The 20,005-nt window shown below is 45.9% G+C and overlaps 1 protein-coding gene across 1 annotated transcript; it reads right to left on the reverse strand.

The window, feature by feature from the left end:
- Positions 1-2,485: 2,485 nt before the first annotated feature.
- MLYCD (malonyl-CoA decarboxylase) lies at positions 2,486-19,594 on the reverse strand. The gene is made up of 5 exons (XM_087728712.1): positions 18,934-19,594; positions 10,129-10,241; positions 9,789-9,945; positions 8,367-8,516; positions 2,486-3,397 (listed from the first exon to the last, which is right to left on the reverse strand). The coding sequence occupies exons 1-5, from the start codon at positions 19,492-19,494 to the stop codon at positions 2,864-2,866; spliced, it is 1,515 nt and encodes a 504-aa protein (XP_087584838.1). The 5' UTR covers positions 19,495-19,594; the 3' UTR covers positions 2,486-2,863.
- Positions 19,595-20,005: the final 411 nt, after the last annotated feature.

Consider the following 20,005-nt stretch of genomic DNA (forward strand, 5'->3'; position numbering starts at 1 on the left):
GGACCACTTTTGGTGGGAAGGCAACAGCATTCCATGCGCCTTCGGCGTCTTGCCGGCCACATGACCACGGAGACGTCATCAGACAGCGCTGGCTCTTCGGCTTTGAAACGGAGATGAGCACCGCCCCCTAGAGTCCGGAACGACTAGCACATACGTGCGGAACCTTTACTTTATCCCTTTATTTGTAGCTTAATCACTCGGCAGACGGTTGAACATTAAGACGTTTCAGGCTAAGCCTTTGTCAAGGCAGTAAGGGTCATACTTTATGCAAGGAAAAGAGATTGCACTTACAAATCTCTTCCAGACTGCTACAAAACCAGACTCGGATCAAACATTCACATCATCAAATACTTTCGGCCCGTTTAAGGTCTCCAAGCAGGAATGAAGAAACTCTTTTATTTTACGCAAAGGGCAAGGATTTCAGTTCAGCCGCCACTTTATAAAGACGCACGGCGTCACCTAAAGACTTCATTAAGCAAATGCACTGAAGATGCGCATGGTGTGATTTGAAGGAGGCCAAATCAAAAGGCTCGGTGGGACCACTTACGCTGCGGCTGTCGCACAACACAATTATGTTTTGAGACCAGGCATTTTTATCCAAAAGCAAAGAGTACATAAATTTAGACCTAATTTTCCGAGGTGAGTGGAAAATTACATCTATTATCTGCAGGGAGACTATTTTGATGTTGGTGTGGGGCAGGTAATGGAGAAAATCGAAAAACTCAAGAGTTTTATTCTGACAGAGTTTATTATTCTGTTTTTAACCAGATGTTTCTTCTAATCTCCGAGAGGAGCGTGGAAAAGGCACTTAGGATGTTATTATGCCATTTTAGTAATCAGCTGAGACCCCCAACCCAACTAAACATTATAAATTGTCCTTTATACCAGTGTTTCCCAAACTTGGCAACTTTAAGACTTGTGGACTTCAACTCCCAGAATTCTCCAGCCAGCTCTGCTGGCTGGAGAATTCTGGGAGTTGAAATCCACAAGTCTTAAAGTTGCTAAGTTTGGGAACCACTGCTTTATACCAACGGTGAAATATAAACTTTGCCCATTCTAGTCCTTTGGCTGTTCAATGTCAAACTATCTATCTATGAACAAGAAAACAGGGCTGCAACCCAGATAAATATTATAAATTATCATTAACACCAAAGGTTAAAAAACATAAATTTTGCACATTCTGTTCCTTCAGTTTTTTAATTTCAGACTATCTATGAATAAGGAATACGGGACTGCCAATTGTCTCAGATGTTCTGCAAATTTCACACTCAGGTTTCCCTTTTCGGTGGTGATTTTTCCCACACTGACAAACTACCAGATGCTGTGCTGTCTTTTTGGCAGCTTTTTCAAGATCCTACCCCGAGTTGAGCATCAAAGCTCATTTATTAATTCCCTTTTAATGCTTCTGCTCAGCTATGCTTTCGGTCCCCAACAGGTAAGCTACATGCAATTTTAATTAGGACACTGGCAGTCTCTGGCGTGTTGCTTTTGTTCACGGATGAATGTTACAACGTCTCCTGGTTTAACTTCATAAATCCAATTTGCCATTATTCATGAAAAGAACTACAGCAGGGGTGTCAAACTCGCAATCCGTGGCCTGGATGAGTCGCGTGCTGCCCACGCCCACACCCGGTTTAGCAAAGGAGGGGGAAAAAGTTGCAATACGTCACGTGACAACACCGGGACCACACACGTTTGAGATCCCTGAACTAGAGAAATCCCCCCCCCCCCCAAATTAAAGCAAATTAACTCAGGAACATCCTCAATATCCATTAAGGGGAAAGATAGCAAATTCTCCTCACTTTTGAACCTAATCTCAGCAACCCACTTGGTCATCTGTAATCCACAGCGGTAATAATCCATCTAAGACAGTGTTTCTCAACCTTGGCAACTTGAAGATGTCCGGACTTCAACTCCCAGAATTCGCTGGCTGGGGAATTCTGGGAGTTGAAGTCCGGACATCTTCAAGTTGCTACGGTTGAGAAACACTGATCTAAGAGAATTGGCTGCTTTTCCTAAAAATGTTAAGGCACAAAGCTGATAAATAATTGTACCACAGACAAGACCCAAAGGTTCTGACACATAGTAAACCTTAGGTTTTAATTGCTTGTTTCCTTAATTCGATACATTTTTTTAAATACTATGTTTCTGAAACTTCTGCAACAAATCACCTATGGCTGAATTGTTATTGTTTGTAAACAATTTCGTAGCAGCAAAATGCTTCATTTCCAGGCGGATGTTGCCCCTAAAACCCTTGAGATGGAATATAATAGAATAACAGAGTTGGAAGGGGCCTTGGAGGTCATCTAATCCAGCCCCCAGCTCAAGCAGGAGACCCTACACCATTTAGGTGGCCTGAATCAGGAATTCAGCACAGCAGAGGGGGGGGAAAAACAAGCAAGTTCTTGAAAAAGTGTTAAGAACATGCTGTTTTGTTTTCCCACTTGGATGAAAATGCCTTCCTTGTTTCTCCCTCTTTTAGTAACTCTTGATATTGATCCCTTTAATGTCCAAGAGTGCTCGGTGGTTCAATAGTGCTGTCAAAGATGCAGATGAAACAAGACTATCGATCGACTGAGAAGAAGGGACAACAAGCCCTTCACAGAAACCACCAACAAATTGCCACCACTTATCTAAGGGGAGGAGGTCGAGCAAATCCTGAGATTCAGCCTGCTGGAAGCACCACCAGAAACCGTGCGGTCTTCTTCTCTGGCGACATCAGGCAGAGAGAGGCCAGGACAACCCAACTGCAGATCCTGATGAGATCCAGAAGAGAACTTACTGGTTCAACCAGCAGCCCGCTTCTCCCTTGAGTGGGACCGAGTCGAGATTCCCGTTTAGCCAGAACGGCCTTGGGATTATTTTAAAGTTTGCTATTCTGCTGAAACTGGGAGACCAAGGACAGAAGCTGCTCGGAGGCTTTGATTTGCTTCGTTCCAAGGTAGGTGGCGCTGTTGGCCGTCGTGTCCTCCAAGAAGTAGCGGTAGTTGGCCATCATGCCGCAGGAGGCTGTCAAGCCGCGGGGACTGGCGTCGGCCATCCAGTTCAGGCGCCACAGCACCGCCCCGTTCTGTAAGTGGAAATTGGCCACCGGGTTGAGCGCGTAGCCACGGTGCTTCTCTCCGTAGAGGTACCAGGCGCAAAGCCTCAGGAGGGGCTGCTGTAAGACCCGAGCCAGCTTTTCCGATTTCACCCACCCGTTGTTCGTGAAAAGGCGCTTCAGTTTCTCAGCCGCGGGGTCTCCCGTGATCTCCGAAATTTCTTGCATCTCCAGATCCGTGAAAGGGTTTCCCCAGCCCAGTTCGTTGGATTGTGAGCACAGCAGACCAATCAGCCATTTGGTGAACCCCGGGATGGGAGACAAGGTGGAGAAAGCTTTGATTTGAGGAAATTCATCCTGCGGATTTTCAAGTTTGTTCCAAACAAAACAAAACAAAAAGACAAGATTTTTGGGTACAGCTAAATGAGGATGGGAAAAAATCACAACAAGGTTGAACATTTAAAGCAGGAAGCACAAACAGGTTTGAGATGCGGCTATTTTCATCAGCAGGTTATTGTTTGTGTGTGTTTCATAACTTCGTTTACTGCAGAAGTAAAACATTTCGGCTTAGGGTTTCTTCATTCCTGCCTAATAAAATGCCATCTGCCCAAATACTTATACTCGCAATTTGAGAAGCAGTAAAACTACCTACAAGGCATCTCTAAAAGCTTTGATTAGCCATTTTCTCATGGATACTGGATGTAGTTTCAAGGATTTTTAATTTTTCTTGGGCCCTGGGAAATCTGTAGAGACACTGATTTTTTTGTTCAGTAGGTTAAAAACTTCCCCCTCCCATTTCTAGCCCTTCAAATTTAACAACTGAGCAGCTGAACAGCTGTAACACTCAGTTTACCTTTCCAAGAAACAGATGTTCTCTTTATTTTGCCCCTATATTTCTTAAAATTTAGGAAACACGTTTCCTAATATGGGTTTTGCATCTGAGGAACCCAAATCTATTTTGCCTGCAGTGTTAACGACCGTATTTTTCAGAGTATAAGACGCACCACGATTTTGAAGAGGCAAATTTAAAAAGTGTTTGCACTCTGCAGACCTTCTAAAAACGGCCCCCTTTTCACGAAAACGGGCTGGTTTTTTTATCCCCCAAAAGGGCACGCATAGCCTTTAGGAGGCTTGTAGAGTTCTCATGGGGGCAGGGGGGGGCAAAAACAAGCAAAAAATGGCCCTTTTTTGTGAAAACGGGCCCATTTTTTGTCAAAAAAAGGGCATGCCTACCCTTTAGGCAGCTTATAGAGTGCTCCTGGAGGTTTGGGAGGGGCAGAAATCGGCCTGTTTTTCATTCATTTTTGTCCTCCCCAGCCCCCAGGAGCACTCTATAAGCCTCCTAAAGGCTATGCACGACCACTTTGAAGAAGGGGCGGGGTTTCAGGAGGCCAAAATTCGGCCTCCTCCGAATTCCATCAGCCGGTCAATGTCGACTGGCAACTACCCGGAGGAGAGCCTTCTCAGTGGCTGCTCCGACCCTCTGGAACGAACTCCCCGTGGAGATTCGTACCCTCACCACCCTCCAGACCTTCCGCGTAGCCCTTAAAACCTGGCTGTCCCGACAGGCCTGGGGCTAAAGACTTCAACCCCACCCGAATAGTATGACTGTTGTGCTTTTTAACAATGTATTGTCTTTATGTGTATAACTTGTTTTGTACTTCCCTCCCCCTGAATTGTGAGCCACCCTGAGTCCCCTCAGGGAAAAGGGCAGCATACAAATAAAGCTAAAATCAAAAATCAAATCAAAATCAAAAATGCTGTATTTAGTGTATAAGATGCACCCATATTTTCAGCCTCTTTTTTGAGGGAAAAAGATGCGTCTTATACGCCGAAAAACACGGTGTATAAAAGCAAAAGAAATGCATTTCCTTGTTCCACTGGGGTCTTCTCCCAAACTTATTCCAACAAGGAAAAAGCTTTAAGAAAACGACATCCAAATTGCATTTTCTGCCCTCTAAAAAAAAAAGGACATTTTAGATTTAAAAATAAATAAATCCAGACACCAGTAGACCTGCCTGGAGGCCGAAATGTACATTATGCCAAAATCCCTATTATTCACAAAACATGAAGTCCATAAGCTGCTGGAAAAATAAATTAGTACTGCATAAAACCAACACATTGGCCACATATTGTCCTAAGCTATTATGTGGCGTGTTTGCTTTTAGCTTCTAAGGTGTGTGAATGCACTCATTACAGCTTGGTTTTGTGTGTGAACCAATCCATTATAGCTTGTTTAACAAATGATGTAAAAAAATAAATAAATCCTGGCTTTGTAGGCTTGTTAACTTAGCTTATCAGTTATGTACAATGTGGCTGGCAAAGGAGGGGGGGGAATTGTTTTATTCATGAAATACAGAGGCAAAATATACTAGCAACTTTACAAAGGTTGACAAAACATGTCTTGATTAGCAATAAGCTGATCAGCTGCCCTAGAATAAATCAGATTTACTGCTCACTTCTGCTGGTCTTAAGAGGAGCCTTTGCCATACAGGTAGTCCCCGACTTACGCCCACAATTGAGGCCAAAACGTTTGTTTTACGACCTTTCTTGCCAGAGTTGTTACGTGAATCACTGCAGTTGTTAAGCTAGTTAACCCGGTTGTTAAGTGACTCTGTCTTTGCTCGTCAGAAGTCGCGAAGGGGGATCATGTGACTCTTGGACACTGCAACCGTCATAAATATGAGTCAGTGCTTCAATGGTCGTAGTAAGTGGGGAAAACAGCCACATCCCTTTCTCCAGTGCCGTTGTAACTTTCAACAGTCACTAAATGAACTGTTTTGCAAATTGAGGATTGCCTGTAGAGTGGTGCTCATTTGAGACCCAGAGAGAAATAAAAACTAGACTGAAAGAGATATTATTGCTATGGCAATAATAATATTGCTAAATCTATTCTTTCAGAAAGCTGACTGGTATTAGCGTCCTGTTAAGGACACGGTATTCACAAATATCCCGATTCCCGCTTTACGTTTTCCTCGTTCGGTTTCCAAAGGTCAAATCTAAAAAAAAGTTTAAGATCCGAATCGCTGCAGTTTCAAAAGCCCCAGAGCCTGTCTCGTTGCATTTTGATGTGTCCGTGACAGCCATAATATAACATGTTCTTTTTCTGGGGAAATTAAAAGTTACAGAAGCTTGAAATTAAGTGATTTGGAATTAATCAAATAGATGAGGGAAAACAAAGCAAATAATGATATATCTTATTTTCCCCACATTGTTTATTCCCCAAAGGATATTTGAGAGTCAACCGTGAGAAATGTATTACAATACATTCATATCTAAGGGAATGAACCCCGGCAAATGGAGCAGTACCAAGTAATTTAGTTTGGTATTTAAATGAGGCGGCTGCACTTTTAATAAAGCAAATTTCTGAAGCTGCCTGCCTCAAAACTAAAGTTCAACAAAAACGTGCTTCTCCCTTTGGACCCGTCTTAAGTAAACAACCCACAATCTTCCACAACTATTTGGGAGAGTTTTCCTTCAAGCCCTAATAGATGATTCAAAAGTCAAGCCGCAAAAGATTTTCACGTGTTTTAAGTTTTTGGACAGGAACTTCCTATGCTGTTCCAGCCCCACCCCAAAGCAGGGTACATTTTGTACAAGCCTTTTTAATGTTATCCACGTTTGGCTAAGCAGTTGGGATAATATTAATGAATGACCTCAGACTACAAGACCTCCACGGTCCCTTCCAACTCTGTCACTCTGTCCTTTCGTAGAGCTGGAAGATTAACACCTAAGTTCTAACAGCCCATTGAGCTAAAGGACTCCATGGTCTGACTTGGTTTATTGATTGATTTGATTTGATTGATTTGATTGCATTTCTATGCCGCCCTATTCCCAGAGGGACTCAGGGCGGCTCACAAACCAAGTAAAGGGGGGGGGGGATACAAATAGGGAAAAAAGACAATGGACAAACAATACAACAATTTAAAACAACTCAACAGGCACACCATTCGAGCGGGGACGGGAACTCATCAGCCCCAGGCCTGTCGGAACAGCCAGGTTTTAAGGGCTTTGCGGAAAGCCTGGAGGGTGGTGAGGGTCCGAATCTCCACGGGGAGCTCGTTCCAGAGGGCCGGAGCAGCCACAGAGAAGGCCCTCCTCCGGGTGGTAGCCAATCGGCATTGGCCAGTGGATGGAATTCGGAGGAGGCCTAATCTGTGGGATCTAATCGGTCTGTTGGAGGTAATTGGCAATTGTTTAAGGCAGACCTTGGCATTTTACGATTCGTGGGTCACATCTGGCCCTTTGGCTGTCCCTGTTCGGCCCATGTGAGGTCACGGGAAATGAAACATCGAAAGTAAATAAAGTGTACATCATGTACACAATATGACTCCATTGATTTTATTCTGAAGGAGACTCTTTTTTTTTTTTCAATTTAGGTATATCTGTGCATGCATGTGTACCTATGCGCCTTCACAGTAATATGTTGGTCGTATTGGTTCAGCCCTCCCACAATGGTCCCCAGTGAGAAAATGAATTGCCCACCACTGGCTTAAGGAAACTGCACTGTTTTGTTTTGTGTTTAAAAAGGAAGGCAGGTAGGAAGGAAGAGAGAATAGCAATAGCAATAGCAGTAGACTTATATACCGCTTCATAGGGCTTTCAGCCCTCTCTAAGCGGTTTACAAAGAGTCAGCATATTGCCCCCAACAATCCGGGTCCTCATTTTACCCACCTCGGAAGGATGGAAGGCTGAGTCAACCCTGAGCCGGTGAGATTTAAACCGCTGAACTGCTGATCTAGCAGTAGCCTGCAGTGCTGCATTTAACCACTGCGCCACCTCGGCTCATAAGGAAGGAAGACAGAATGAATGGAGGGAGGGAGGGAGGAAGATAGAAGGAAGGCAGAAGGGAGGGAGGGAGAGTGAGTGGGTGGGTGGAAGGAAAGGAGAATGAATGAAGACAGAATGAATTAATGAAGGAAGGAAGGAGGGAGAGAGGGAGGGAGGGAGGGAGGGAGAGAGTGGGTGGGTGGAAGAGCTGAGGTGGCGCAGTGGTTAGGGTGCAGTACTGCAGGCCACTTCAGCTGACTGCAGTTCTGCAGTTCAGTGGTTCAAATCTCACCGGCTCAAGGTTGACTCAGCCTTCCATCCTTCCGAGGTGGGTGAAATGAGGACCCAGACTGTGGGGGTGATATGCTGACTCTGTAAACTGCTTAGAGAGGGCTGAAAGCCCTATGAAGCGGTATATAAGTCTAACTGCTATTGCTATTGCTATAAGGAAAGCAGAATGAATGAAGACAGGATGAATGAATGAATGAATGAATGAAGGGAGGAAGGAAGGAAGGAAGGATTTAATTCCAGGGGCAACATCCCTTTTGGCACCTACCTGCAGCTCTTTGACCACTCGCTTGATGAGATACGTGCCAAGCTCCACGCCCTGCAGGCCCTGCTGAGTCAAACTGATGGAGTAGAAAATTGCGGTGGTAATTCTGTCCAAATCTTCTACTTCCTGCAAGGGAGGCTCTTTTACTATATCCTGGAGAAAGATTAAGAAAATGAGTGATGGCAATCTGGGTTTGAATTCCAGCAGATTCACGTTTCACAGTCCAACTCTCACAGCAGAGGGGGAAAGATTTTGCACACTCAGTTGGGCTCCGATTTCCAACCAAGAATTTGCTCTCTCGTGAGCTGCACATCCGAGGACTCTTTCAAAACATACCATAATTTCAAAAACTGTCAGAGTGCGCACAGAGTGACTATGTGAGACAACCCAGGAGCAAATACAGTATACAGAATTTTTTTATTTCAATAGTGGTTTTATCTACAAAGAATATATACTTATACGTACTATAGTCAAATCTCAAACAAACAGCAATCAGCACACACTGAGAGAGAGATAAGCCCCAACAGGGCCTCTTCTTATGACAGGCTCTTAAAGTGATATCAGCCCAAAAACCTTGCTGACTCATTCCCAGCATTACCTCATCGTAGCAGCTGATCATAAATCATTCATCATCATTACCCTGACAAAAACTGAGAAAGCATTGCCGCTGCTAACTGAAATAGGACATTAGGAAACAGAAAGAGGACAATTAGGGCGCCAGCTGGCCAATTACCTCCAATAGACCGATTAGATCCCACAGATTAGGCCTCCTCCGAATTCCATCCGCCAGCCAATGTCGACTGGCGACTACCCGGAGGAGAGCCTTCTCTGTGGCTGCTCCGACCCTCTGGAACGAGCTCCCCGTGGAGATTCGAACCCTCACCACCCTCCAGGCCTTCCGCAAAGCCCTTAAAACCTGGCTTTTCCGACAGGCATGGGGCTAAAGAGCTTTTGCCCCCCTTCTCGAATGGTATGACTGTTGTGTGCTTTTAAATTGTGTATTGTTATGTTCGTCTTTTTTATTCCCTGTCTGTACCCCCTTCCCTGATTTGAATTGTGAGCCGCCCTGAGTCCCCTTCGGGGAAAAGGGCGGCATATAAATGTAATAAATCAATCAATCAATCAATCAATCAATCTTTGCAAATGGTGACGAAGCTCTACTTAACTCAATCGGCATCCTTGGATAACAACAAAGGCTCCCTGTAAGCTAAACATTTATTTTATTTTTAGTTTAGGAATAATTGGTAGACATCCATGTAGGCCGCTAAGCATTAAGGGCAACTAGAAGGACTTTTAAGAAACTCATCTACATAGGCTGATTTTTAAGCAGAGGGGCTTTTTTAAAAATTTCCTTCCTCTTAATATTAACTTGCGATTAAAATTTGAGGCTATGTTTGATCCCAAGTAAAAGCCAAACAATGGTACCTGGATGTTGCTGGATATTTCATCAGTCAGTGCGACGTGCAAAACAATCAGGGGTTCTCCGGGTATGGCACAGTGGGCAAAATAGTAACACCTTCTGTAGGACCCAACACGGCGCTTCATATCCATCCAATTTCGAACAGGATGCACAGCTTCGCTACTACAATAAAAATAAAAATAAAGAGGATGGAGGCTTGCAGGTGTCGATGCTCTTTCCAACTTCAGGTTTATGCACCGACAATCAACAGAGCAATGTAACCTTGATAATGTGCGTATATCAGGTGGCATCAGATTGCTTTAACTTGGGGAAGTGCCACACGGCTCATCAGTTTTTGGCACTTACTCGCTAATCTTCTGAAGAATCTCACAGGGAGACTGCCACGTAACTCGTTCCAAGGTTAGGAATCCAGTGGAAAACCATTCTGACAACATGCTCTTTAGTACTCCATTCATTTCCTGCAAACAGAGAAGGGCAGTTATTAAGGCTTCAGCAGAAAGGATACTAAATAAGCAATCAGAATAAATCACACTAGGAAACTAAATATAAATCGTAAAGATACAAACTATAAAGTTATAATCGTAAGTAGGAGATAGGTAAGAGGGAGGATGTGAAAAATAATAGTAATACAACCTTACTGAAGAGTTTTGACAGTGTTGTGGGAATTAGTTGTTTAGCAGAGTGATGGCATGTGTGTGTAGGGGGGGGGGGGAGAAACCTCGCACCAGATCTCTAGAATATATAATTGCACCAGATCTCTAGAATATAAACTATCACCCTAACCCTCAGAAGCATTTTCCAGTTCAGCTGCTAAGTTTTAAAAGAATGCCACACCTTCGTATTCTTAAATTGCCTTGGCATATGCATTAGTTTAAAAATAATTCATGTATTTTTTAAAAAAAAAAATAACTGATATATATGCACAGATGATATAAGATCTAATCTAAGCCAACTGATGAACAAAGAATTAAAAGCCCTTGTTGCTAAGATTTTACAAGTTACACTTCCTTATTCCATGACCGTATTGCTAGCAGAGACGTTATAGTTATTAATTTCTGAAACCATGAGAGGCTGAACTAAGTGTTTGCAAATTGGTTGGAAGCAGAATGAAATAAACAGTTTTTTGCATTCATCTTCCATTCATCTCACATAAAATGATTTGCTGTTGTTTTAGAAAACAGCAATTTCACATTAGATTGACAAATGTTCCATAGAAGAAAATTAACTCAAGTCAACCTCCCCTTTTAAGAGGTTTACTGGAAACAAAAAATAATATTAACATTTTCACGAACTGTGATCTCAGAGCAGAACCTGAGCAAAGCAGAAGTATCTATGGCAGTATTTTTATGAAAATAAATAGAAGCGTTAAACAAAATATATCGGAGAGCTTTCTTTGCCAAAAGAATTAGCTCCAAAAATTCAAAATAAAAGGTTTTACATCATAAAGCGTCTTTTAATTTGCTCTACTACGGTGTTAAGATTTGTACACTGGCTTCAAACTGTTTTATGGTATATCATAAACTAGAGATGTGCCACCTCCTGGGTGAGCAGAGACGGTTTAAAGGTGGTTCAGCTATGACCTATCTCTGAACCCTGCCTTTCTCGGAAAATTTGCAATTTTTGTAGTTTCACCTCTCTTGACGAGAGGCAGGAGGAGTTCCTTAAATATTTCTTTATAAAAGTCAATATTTTATAGCGAAATGTCATTCCTTCTGCTATTAAAAATGCAAAAATGTTCGTTCTTCTCCTGTTCATTCAGAAAAAGGCGCAAACATAAGAAATTACATGTTTTTTGGGCAGCCATGGAATACACTACAATACACATAGGTTTTTAAGGCATAAAAGGTAAAGGTTCCCCTCGCACAAATGTCGTTCCCAACTCTAGGGGGCGGTGCTCATCTCCGTTTCAAAGCCGAGGAGCCAGCGCTGTCCGAAGACATCTCCGTGGTCATGTGCCTGGCACAACTCAATGCCAAAGGCGCACGGGACGCTGTTCCCTTCCCACCTAAGGTGGTCCCTATTTTTCTACTTGCATTTTTACGTGTTTTCGAACTGCTACGTTGGCAGAAGCTGGAACAAGTAACGGGAGCTCACCCTGTTACGCAGCACTAGGGATTCAAACCATCAAACTGCCGACCTTTTGATCGACAAGCTGAGCATCTTAGCTACTGTGTCCCTATTTTTAAGGTATATAGTCTTCAATTCTAAAGATAAAGCTTTCCCTGTTGTCTGACTCTAAAGCAGGGATATGATAAGTTACGCGGGCTGGATGCGTCATGTACAGGCCAAGCCCACCTCAGCTCCGTGAAGGGAAAAAACATTGCAAAATGTCACGTGACGGTAACATGACGCTGCGTGTTTGACACCTGTGTGTGGTACTCATCTCAGTTTCTTGGCTGAGGGAGCCAGAGTTTTCTGAAGACATTTTCTGTGATCCTGTGACCAACACGGCTGTATGCTAAGGATGCACCGAACCCTGTTACCTTCCCACCAAAGTGGTACCTATTGATCTACTCGCATTGGCATGCTTTTGAGCTGCTAGATGGGCAGGAGGCGGCTAACAGGACTGCACTCCTTTGTGCAGCTCAGGTCTCGAACCCGGGCTGTAATCTTTCCACCTGACAAGCTCAGGTTTTTTTTTGAGCCCTGAGCTATCTGGCCCTATTCCTCAATGCATACTTCACAAAATTAATGTTTCTGTTAATTTGAAAGCACGATTTCCCAAGATTTAGAAATAGGCTAGCGATGAAGAGTTTTCTTGGTGAGTTTTCTCGCTGAAGTGTCCCCTCGAATTTCCCAAATCTTGCCTGCTTCGGTTCAATGGAGGGTGGGGGGGGCAGACCCGCATATTCTTGTGCTGCCCACGTTTTACAACTGTTTTAACCACCCAGACACTTAAAGAGGTTTTTAGGCCATGAGCTTTTAAAAAGGGCTTAGGGGAGGCATCGCGCCTCGAAAGAAAAGCAAAGACACATAAAAATAATTGTCTTCCATGCTGCCCAGATGCACTTTCTATCCTCTTTTTTAAAAAATTCTTTTTTAGTCTATATTGCATTGCTGTACTCTGCTGGTGGACATGTCTAAGCAGAAACACCTGCTCCGAGGTCACAGGTATCTCTCACCCACCACAAATTCGGCAGGAAGGACGTTTGCTGTTTCTTAGCAACTGGTCACCAAGGAGCGAAGTCATTTTCCTGCATCGCTGCTCTTGAACCCACTGGCTATTTAACCTTAAGATGCCAACTTTCCCTGCTGACCCGTGAGGACTGGCAGGGTGGTGCTCGCTCCCCGAATAGGAACCTGTGACGCTCAGAGCTAAAAACAAACGAACTACCCTTGATGACCTTCTTCACCTCGTCATCCTGCAAAGAGCGAAGCTGCCAATCATGTAGGGTTTGGGGGTCGTTTTTCCTCCATCGTTCAAATTCCCTGGTGGCCAAACCAATCTCGTTGATGACCGCGACAGGCAGTTCTCGGGTGAGGACCATAATCGAGCTCAAAATTTATGTTGCTAAGCGAAACATTTGCTAAGGAAGATTTCACCCATTTTACAAATTACCTTGCCCCAGTTGTTCAGGGAATTGTTGTACTTGTGAAATTAGTCACACAGTTGTTGAGTGGCTTTCCCCTGTTGATTTTGCTTCTCAGAAGGATCACGTGATCCCCCCAGGACATTGTGACCACCTTAAATATGAACCAGTCGCCAAGTGTTTGATCATGTCACCATGGGGATGCTGCAACGGTCGTTAAGTGTGAAAAGCGGTCCTAAGTCGCTTTTTTCAGGGCCGTTGTAACTTTGAACGGTGACTAAATAGCAATAGCAATAGCAGTTAGACTTATATACCGCTTCATAGGGCTTTCAGCCCTCTCTAAGCGGTTTACAGAGTCAGCATATCACCCCCAACAATCCGGGTCCTCATTTCACCCACCTCGGAAGGATGGAAGGCTGAGTTAACCTTGAGCCGGTGAGATTAGAACCGCCGAACTGCAGATAGCAGTCAGCTGAAGTGGTCTGCAGTACTGCACCCTAACCACTGCGCCACCTCGGCTCTCAATGAACTGCTGCTAAGTAAAGGACTATTTGTAGCCCTTAACTTACAATCATGTTTTTTGGCAACCGCTCGAACAATACTGGGAAAATGACTTGCCCCATGATCTTTGTGCTCACAACCACTGCCGCATCTCAGGGACGTGCCGTCCGAGGGACACAAGATTGCCATTTGCAGCTTTTCAAGCCAGCTTCCAACAAGCAAAGTCAACAGGGGAAGCCGGGCGCGCTTAACGACTGTGTGATTCATTTAACAGCCACAGCCAGTGTTTCTCAACCTCGGCAGACTTTAAGTCCTGTGGACTTCAACTCTCAGAATTCCCCAGCCAGCTATGCTGGCTGGGGGATTCTGGGAGTTGAAGTCTACAGGACTTAAAAGTCGCCACGGTTGAGAAACACTGGCCACAGCTATTTGTTTAGCAAGCATGCTCAAAATCGGGTGCAACGCATTTAACAAATGTCTTGCTTAGCGATGAAACTTCTGGTGCCTCTTGCAGGCGGAAGGTCACAAGGACTACACACTGCTTGGAAGGGCGGCCATGACGAAAGAGGAGAAAGAAATCGTGCGAGAGGGGTGTGTGAAGCTACTCAGCTCCTGGGCTCATCCTACGCCGAGGCATTGCCAAAGCAGCTGACAAGGATCACTCAGGAACCTGGATTGTGGAGCAAAGGTTACAACTCTGCAGTGATCTTGTCTGGCGCCCTGCCCCACAGCGCACTCATGCCCCATGTGGGTAACTTGAGATGAAGTTTCAGTAAAGATACCTCTGAAAGAATTTCCGCAGGAAAAATTAATGGCTCTTCTTTTTCTGGAATATTCTGTACCTTTTTCTTATCTCAAGGCAAACCGCAGGATCTTATTTAGATTACACCAAATTGAAAAAAAAAATGTTTAGATGACGGAGGTTTGAGAAATAGAACGAAGCTGCCTTCACTGATAACACGGTGTTAAGAAGCTTATACAAATTTTGCCTTTTGAAAAGGGACGCCACGGGATTACGCAAGAGACAGAAAAACATGCTTAACGCTTGTCTGCTTCTGGGACCCTCATTTTGCTGCTGCAAAAACGCAGTTCATTTTTTAAAAAAGAAAAAAGCTGAATTAAAGTTACGAAACAACAGAAAAGTTGGTAGGCGTCAATTCCACACAAATAACTCAACTCAACTGAAATATTAAACTATCAGGTCCTTGCAAGAAATTTCTCTATCCATTAAAAAAAACAAAACCTAGAGTTCATCTCTAGCACACAGGCACAAAGAATAACAAAAGAAACAAACCACGAGCGAAAAAATAATAATTAAAAAACTGAGATCTGATCATCCTTTGAGTTAGATTAAAATTACTGTTCTCAAACTAAGTGCCAACTATTCTACATGATATACAGAACTAAAATAATAATTGTTCTACTAAATGCCAAGTGCGTGTTTTCTGGATGTGCATGATCTATTCTTTTATTATTAGAATTTTTCTCCTGTTAACCTTGTAAGCGACCCAGAGTTTTATGAAGTGAGCAGCCCCTCAATTGTATAACTGGGTAACTTTGACCACAAACCCTATTGAAGGGGGAAAAACAAAATACTTGTTAAGGACACAGCTTGTATAATTAGGCATATTTTGTTTTTGTTTTTTTAAAACCTTTCCTGCTTGAAGCACAATGTTTCTTGCCAAGGCCAGATTTTATTCTTAGCACTGCTATGCCCTGTTTCCCACATCAACATGTGATGTTCCGCCACATGGAAATTTGGCACTAAGGCATGAACTTTGCTCTAGTTCTGTGTGTCTTCTTCAAGGGTATCAAACACTGCACACTGCTACACATATTTTCCTCCAGTTACAAGCTGAACTGCCCTGTTCCCCAATGCACTTTATTCCCAAGCAAAGCAGGAATAAATAGAAAATATCTACAGTTTTGAAACATGTAACCCTCTGGGAAAAAGAAATCTTTGGAAACTGCCATCCCTCCTATTACCAAATACCACAAGAGTTCTATTTCACTATATATATTCAAGATAGATGATGATAGATATAGATAGATAGATAGATAGATAGATAGATAGATAGATAGATAGATAGATAGATAGATAGATAGATAGATAGATTACATACATACATACATACATCATATGCATATATTTCATTATTTTAATCAAATTTGTGCCTTCCCCCCACTGCACATCTCCCAAGAATCATTACTAGATCAGCCCCTTCCTATTGAACTTATGCCTGTCAGAACAATGCTTTATGTTGAACATCTGCCTAGCTTTTACTTGGCCCAAATTACCAGAACAGATGTTGCACATCTGCTTGGCATCATTCCTAGAGCAGCACCTTTCTGTTGAACCTCTCACTGGCACTGTTGCCGGAACAATCCCTCCTGTTGAACACGTGTGCGGCACCATTGCTAGCACAGCCCCTGTGGAACTTCTGCCTGGCACCATTGCTACCACAGCTCCTCCCAACTGAACTTCTGCCTGGCATCCTTAGAATCCTAGGGCCAGAAGGGCACCTGGGAGGCCTTCTAGTCCAATCTCTTGCTCAAGGTGGGGGGGGGGGTTCCATCCCCCTGCCACAACAGCCTCACCTGCAGAGGTCCTACCTGGCACCATTGCCAGGGCAAACCCTCCCTTCCCCCTCCCAACATCTGTATGGAATGATTACCATCATAGGTATTTCCCTGCAGAACCTCTGCCTGACTGAACAGCACCTCTAATTGAACATCAACCTGGCACTAATGACCAAAACACCTGTTGAATCTCTGCCTGACACCCCACCCCAAACCACCACTCTCAACCCTTCCTGTTGCACATCTGCCTGGCATCATTCCTAGAGCAGCACCTTTCTGTTGAACCTCTACCTGGTCCCACTGCCAGTCTCAGCCCCTCCTATTGAATATGAACCTGGCACTGATGATAGAAGTTACCCTGTTGAACCTCTGCCTGACCCTTACTGCCACCAGCCCCTCCTGTTGAATATCAACCTGACACTAATGACCAGACCCCTTCCTGTTGACCCCTCACTACCACTGCCAGCCCCTCCGATTGGATATTAACCTGACACCAATGACCAGATGCTTCCCCGTTGAATCTCTGCCTGACACACACCCCACTGCCACTCTCAACCCTTCCTGTTGCACATCTGCCTGGCATCATTCCTAGAGCAGCACCTTTCTGTTGAACCTCTACCTGGTCCCACTGCCAGTCTCAGCCCCTCCTGTTGAATATCAACCTGGCACTGATGATAGAAGTTACCCTGTTGAATCTCTGCCTGACCCTTACTGCCACCAGCCCCTCCTGTTGAATATCAACCTGGCACTGATGATAGAAGTTACCCTGTTGAACCTCTGCCTGACCCTTAATGCCACCAGCCCCTCCTGTTGAATATCAACCTGTCACCGACGATAGAAGTCAACCTGTTGAACCTCTGCCTGACCCTTCCTGCCACCAGCCCCTCCTGTTGAATATCAACCTGACACTAATGACCAGACAGACCCCTTCCTGTTGACCCCTCACTACCACTGCCAGCCCCTCCTGTTGGACATTAACCTGACACCAATGACCAGATGCTTCCCTGTTGAATCTCTGCCTGACACCCCACCCCACTGCCACTCTCAACCCTTCCTGTTGCACATCTGCCTGGCATCATTCCTAGAGCAGCACCTTTCTGTTGAACCTCTACCTGGTCCCACTGCCAGTCTCAGCCCCCCCTGTTGAATATCAACCTGTCACTGACGATAGAAGTCACCCTGTTGAACCTCTGCCTGACCCTTACTGCCACCAGCCCCTCCTGTTGAATATCAACCTGTCACTGATGATGGAAGTTACCCTGCTGAACCTCTGCCTGACCCTTACTGCCACCAGCCCCTCCTGTTGAATATCAACCTGTCACTGATGATGGCAGTTACCCTCTTGAACCTCTACCTGGTCCCACTGCCAGTCTCAGCCCCTCCTGTTGAATATCAACCTGTCACTGATGATAGAAGTTACCCTGCTGAACCTCTACCTGGTCCCACTGCCAGTCTCAGCCCCTCCTGTTGAATATCAACCTGTCACTGATGATGGAAGTTACCCTGCTGAACCTCTACCTGGTCCCACTGCCAGTCTCAGCCCCTCCTGTTGAATATCAACCTGGCACTGATGATAGAAGTCACCCTGTTGAACCTCTGCCTGACCCTTAATGCCACCAGCCCCTCCTGTTGAATATCAACCTGTCACTGATGATAGAAGTTACCCTGCTGAACCTCTACCTGGTCCCACTGCCAGTCTCAGCCCCTCCTGTTGAATATCAACCTGACACTGATGATAGAAGTTACCCTGCTGAACCTCTGCCTGGTCCCACTGCCAGTCTCAGCCCCTCCTGTTGAATATCAACCTGACACTGATGATAGAAGTTACCCTGTTAAACCTCTACCTGGTCCCATTGCCAGTCTCAGCCCCTCCTGTTGAATATCAACCTGACACTGATGATAGAAGTTACCCTGCTGAACCTCTACCTGGTCCCACTGCCAGTCTCAGCCCCTCCTGTTGAATATCAACCTGTCACTGATGATAGAAGTTACCCTGCTGAACCTCTACCTGGTCCCACTGCCAGTCTCAGCCCCTCCTGTTGAATATCAACCTGGCACTGATGATAGAAGTCACCCTGTTGAACCTCTGCCTGACCCTTAATGCCACCAGCCCCTCCTGTTGAATATCAACCTGTCACTGATGATAGAAGTTACCCTGCTGAACCTCTACCTGGTCCCACTGCCAGTCTCAGCCCCTCCTGTTGAATATCAACCTGTCACTGATGATAGAAGTTACCCTGCTGAACCTCTACCTGGTCCCACTGCCAGTCTCAGCCCCTCCTGTTGAATATCAACCTGACACTGATGATAGAAGTTACCCTGTTAAACCTCTACCTGGTCCCACTGCCAGTCTCAGCCCCTCCTGTTGAATATCAACCTGACACTGATGACCAGACAGACCCCTTCCTGTTGACCCCCCACTACCACTGCCAGCCCCTCCTGTTGGACACCAACCTGACAGTAATGACCAGACCCCCCATCCCCTCCTGTTGGACCCCTGCCTGCACAACCCCACATCCTCATCCCCGCCGGCTCTCACCCGGAGGTGCGGGCCCGGGGCGTCCAGTGCGGCCAGCGCCTCCAGCAGATCCCGGCGCAGCTCCACCAGGAAGCGCAGGCCGCCCTCCTGCCGCGCCAGGTGCTGGAAGAGGCCCCGGTATCGCGGGGTCAAGGCGTGGCGCAGCCGGTCCTCGGCCTGCAGCAGCGGGCCCGGCTCGCCCTCCTGCAGCCGCAGCACCCGCGCCATGGCCTCGGCCACCCGCCCGCGCTCCACGCCGAAGCCCCCCGCCAGGCGCCTCAGCAGCTCCGCCCGGGACCCTTCGCCGCCGCCGCCGCCGACACCGCCCAGAGACCGGTAGAAGCGCATGAACTCGGCGCTCCGCTGCTCCAGCGCCGCCCCGGCCGGCGCCGCCGCCTTCTCCCGGGTCTCGTAAGGCGGGAGCGGCGGGACGGCCCGGCAGAGCGCTTCGTCCAGGAAAGCGGAGGCTTTGGTTGCCATGGCGACGGCGCTAGGCCGCGGCCGGCCGGAAGGAGAGGGGACGCGCGCGAGGAGGCGGAAGAGCTGCCGCGGGGTCGCCTGGCAGCGGCTCCAGGGGCGCATGCTACCCTCCCCGCTACACCCCGGCGCTGCCCTCCGAATCTGCTCCCCGGGCGAAGCGGGAGGCAGAAATACGGGCAGGAGGAGCGGCGGGAGGGGTGTGTGTGTGGGAAGAGGGTGTGAAAGAGCGGGCGAAGGCGATTGGGCGCCTCCGGAGGGCCTGTCCTCTCGGCGCAGCCAATGAAAAGGGAAGGGGGCGGGAGCTGCTGTCTAAATCGGATGACGTCACCGGCGGGGCGCACCGCCTTGCGGGGAGAGGCGGAAGAGCTGCTCTAGGCCCCGCCCACCGATGCCTTTTGATTTAAAGGGGCCGTGCCAGGAATACAGGTGCCATAGTCGTGGCTGCGGATGATGGGAGTTGCCCTTGCAACTCCTTAGAGGGGGCAAAGTTGGGGAAGAGGTGAACTGAGTTTTTTTATTTATTTATTTTATTTTTTATTTTATTATTTTTTATTTATTTTATTTTTATTTGTTTGTCAAACACAGGTAACAGGTATAAGTATGAACATAAACA

Source organism: Thamnophis sirtalis, unplaced genomic scaffold (genome assembly GCF_051295495.1).
Source record: "Thamnophis sirtalis isolate CommonGarterSnake01/CBP01778 unplaced genomic scaffold, rThaSir2_p1.2 scaffold_14, whole genome shotgun sequence".
In the NCBI taxonomy this organism is placed as follows: domain Eukaryota; kingdom Metazoa; phylum Chordata; class Lepidosauria; order Squamata; family Natricidae; genus Thamnophis; species Thamnophis sirtalis.

What these genes read in the sequence shown, in the direction of transcription:
- MLYCD (XM_087728712.1), bottom strand. Translation starts at nt 19,494, where the DNA reads ATGCGCCCCTGGAGCCGCTGCCAGGCGACCCCGCGGCAGCTCTTCCGC. An exon ending in AAATATCCAGCAACATCCAG is followed by an intron (nt 8,517 to 9,788) that starts GTACCATTGTTT and finishes ATCTTTCTCCAG; the next exon opens with GATATAGTAAAAGAGCCTCC. An exon ending in GAGTGGTCAAAGAGCTGCAG is followed by an intron (nt 3,398 to 8,366) that starts GTAGGTGCCAAA and finishes GAAAATCCGCAG; the next exon opens with GATGAATTTCCTCAAATCAA.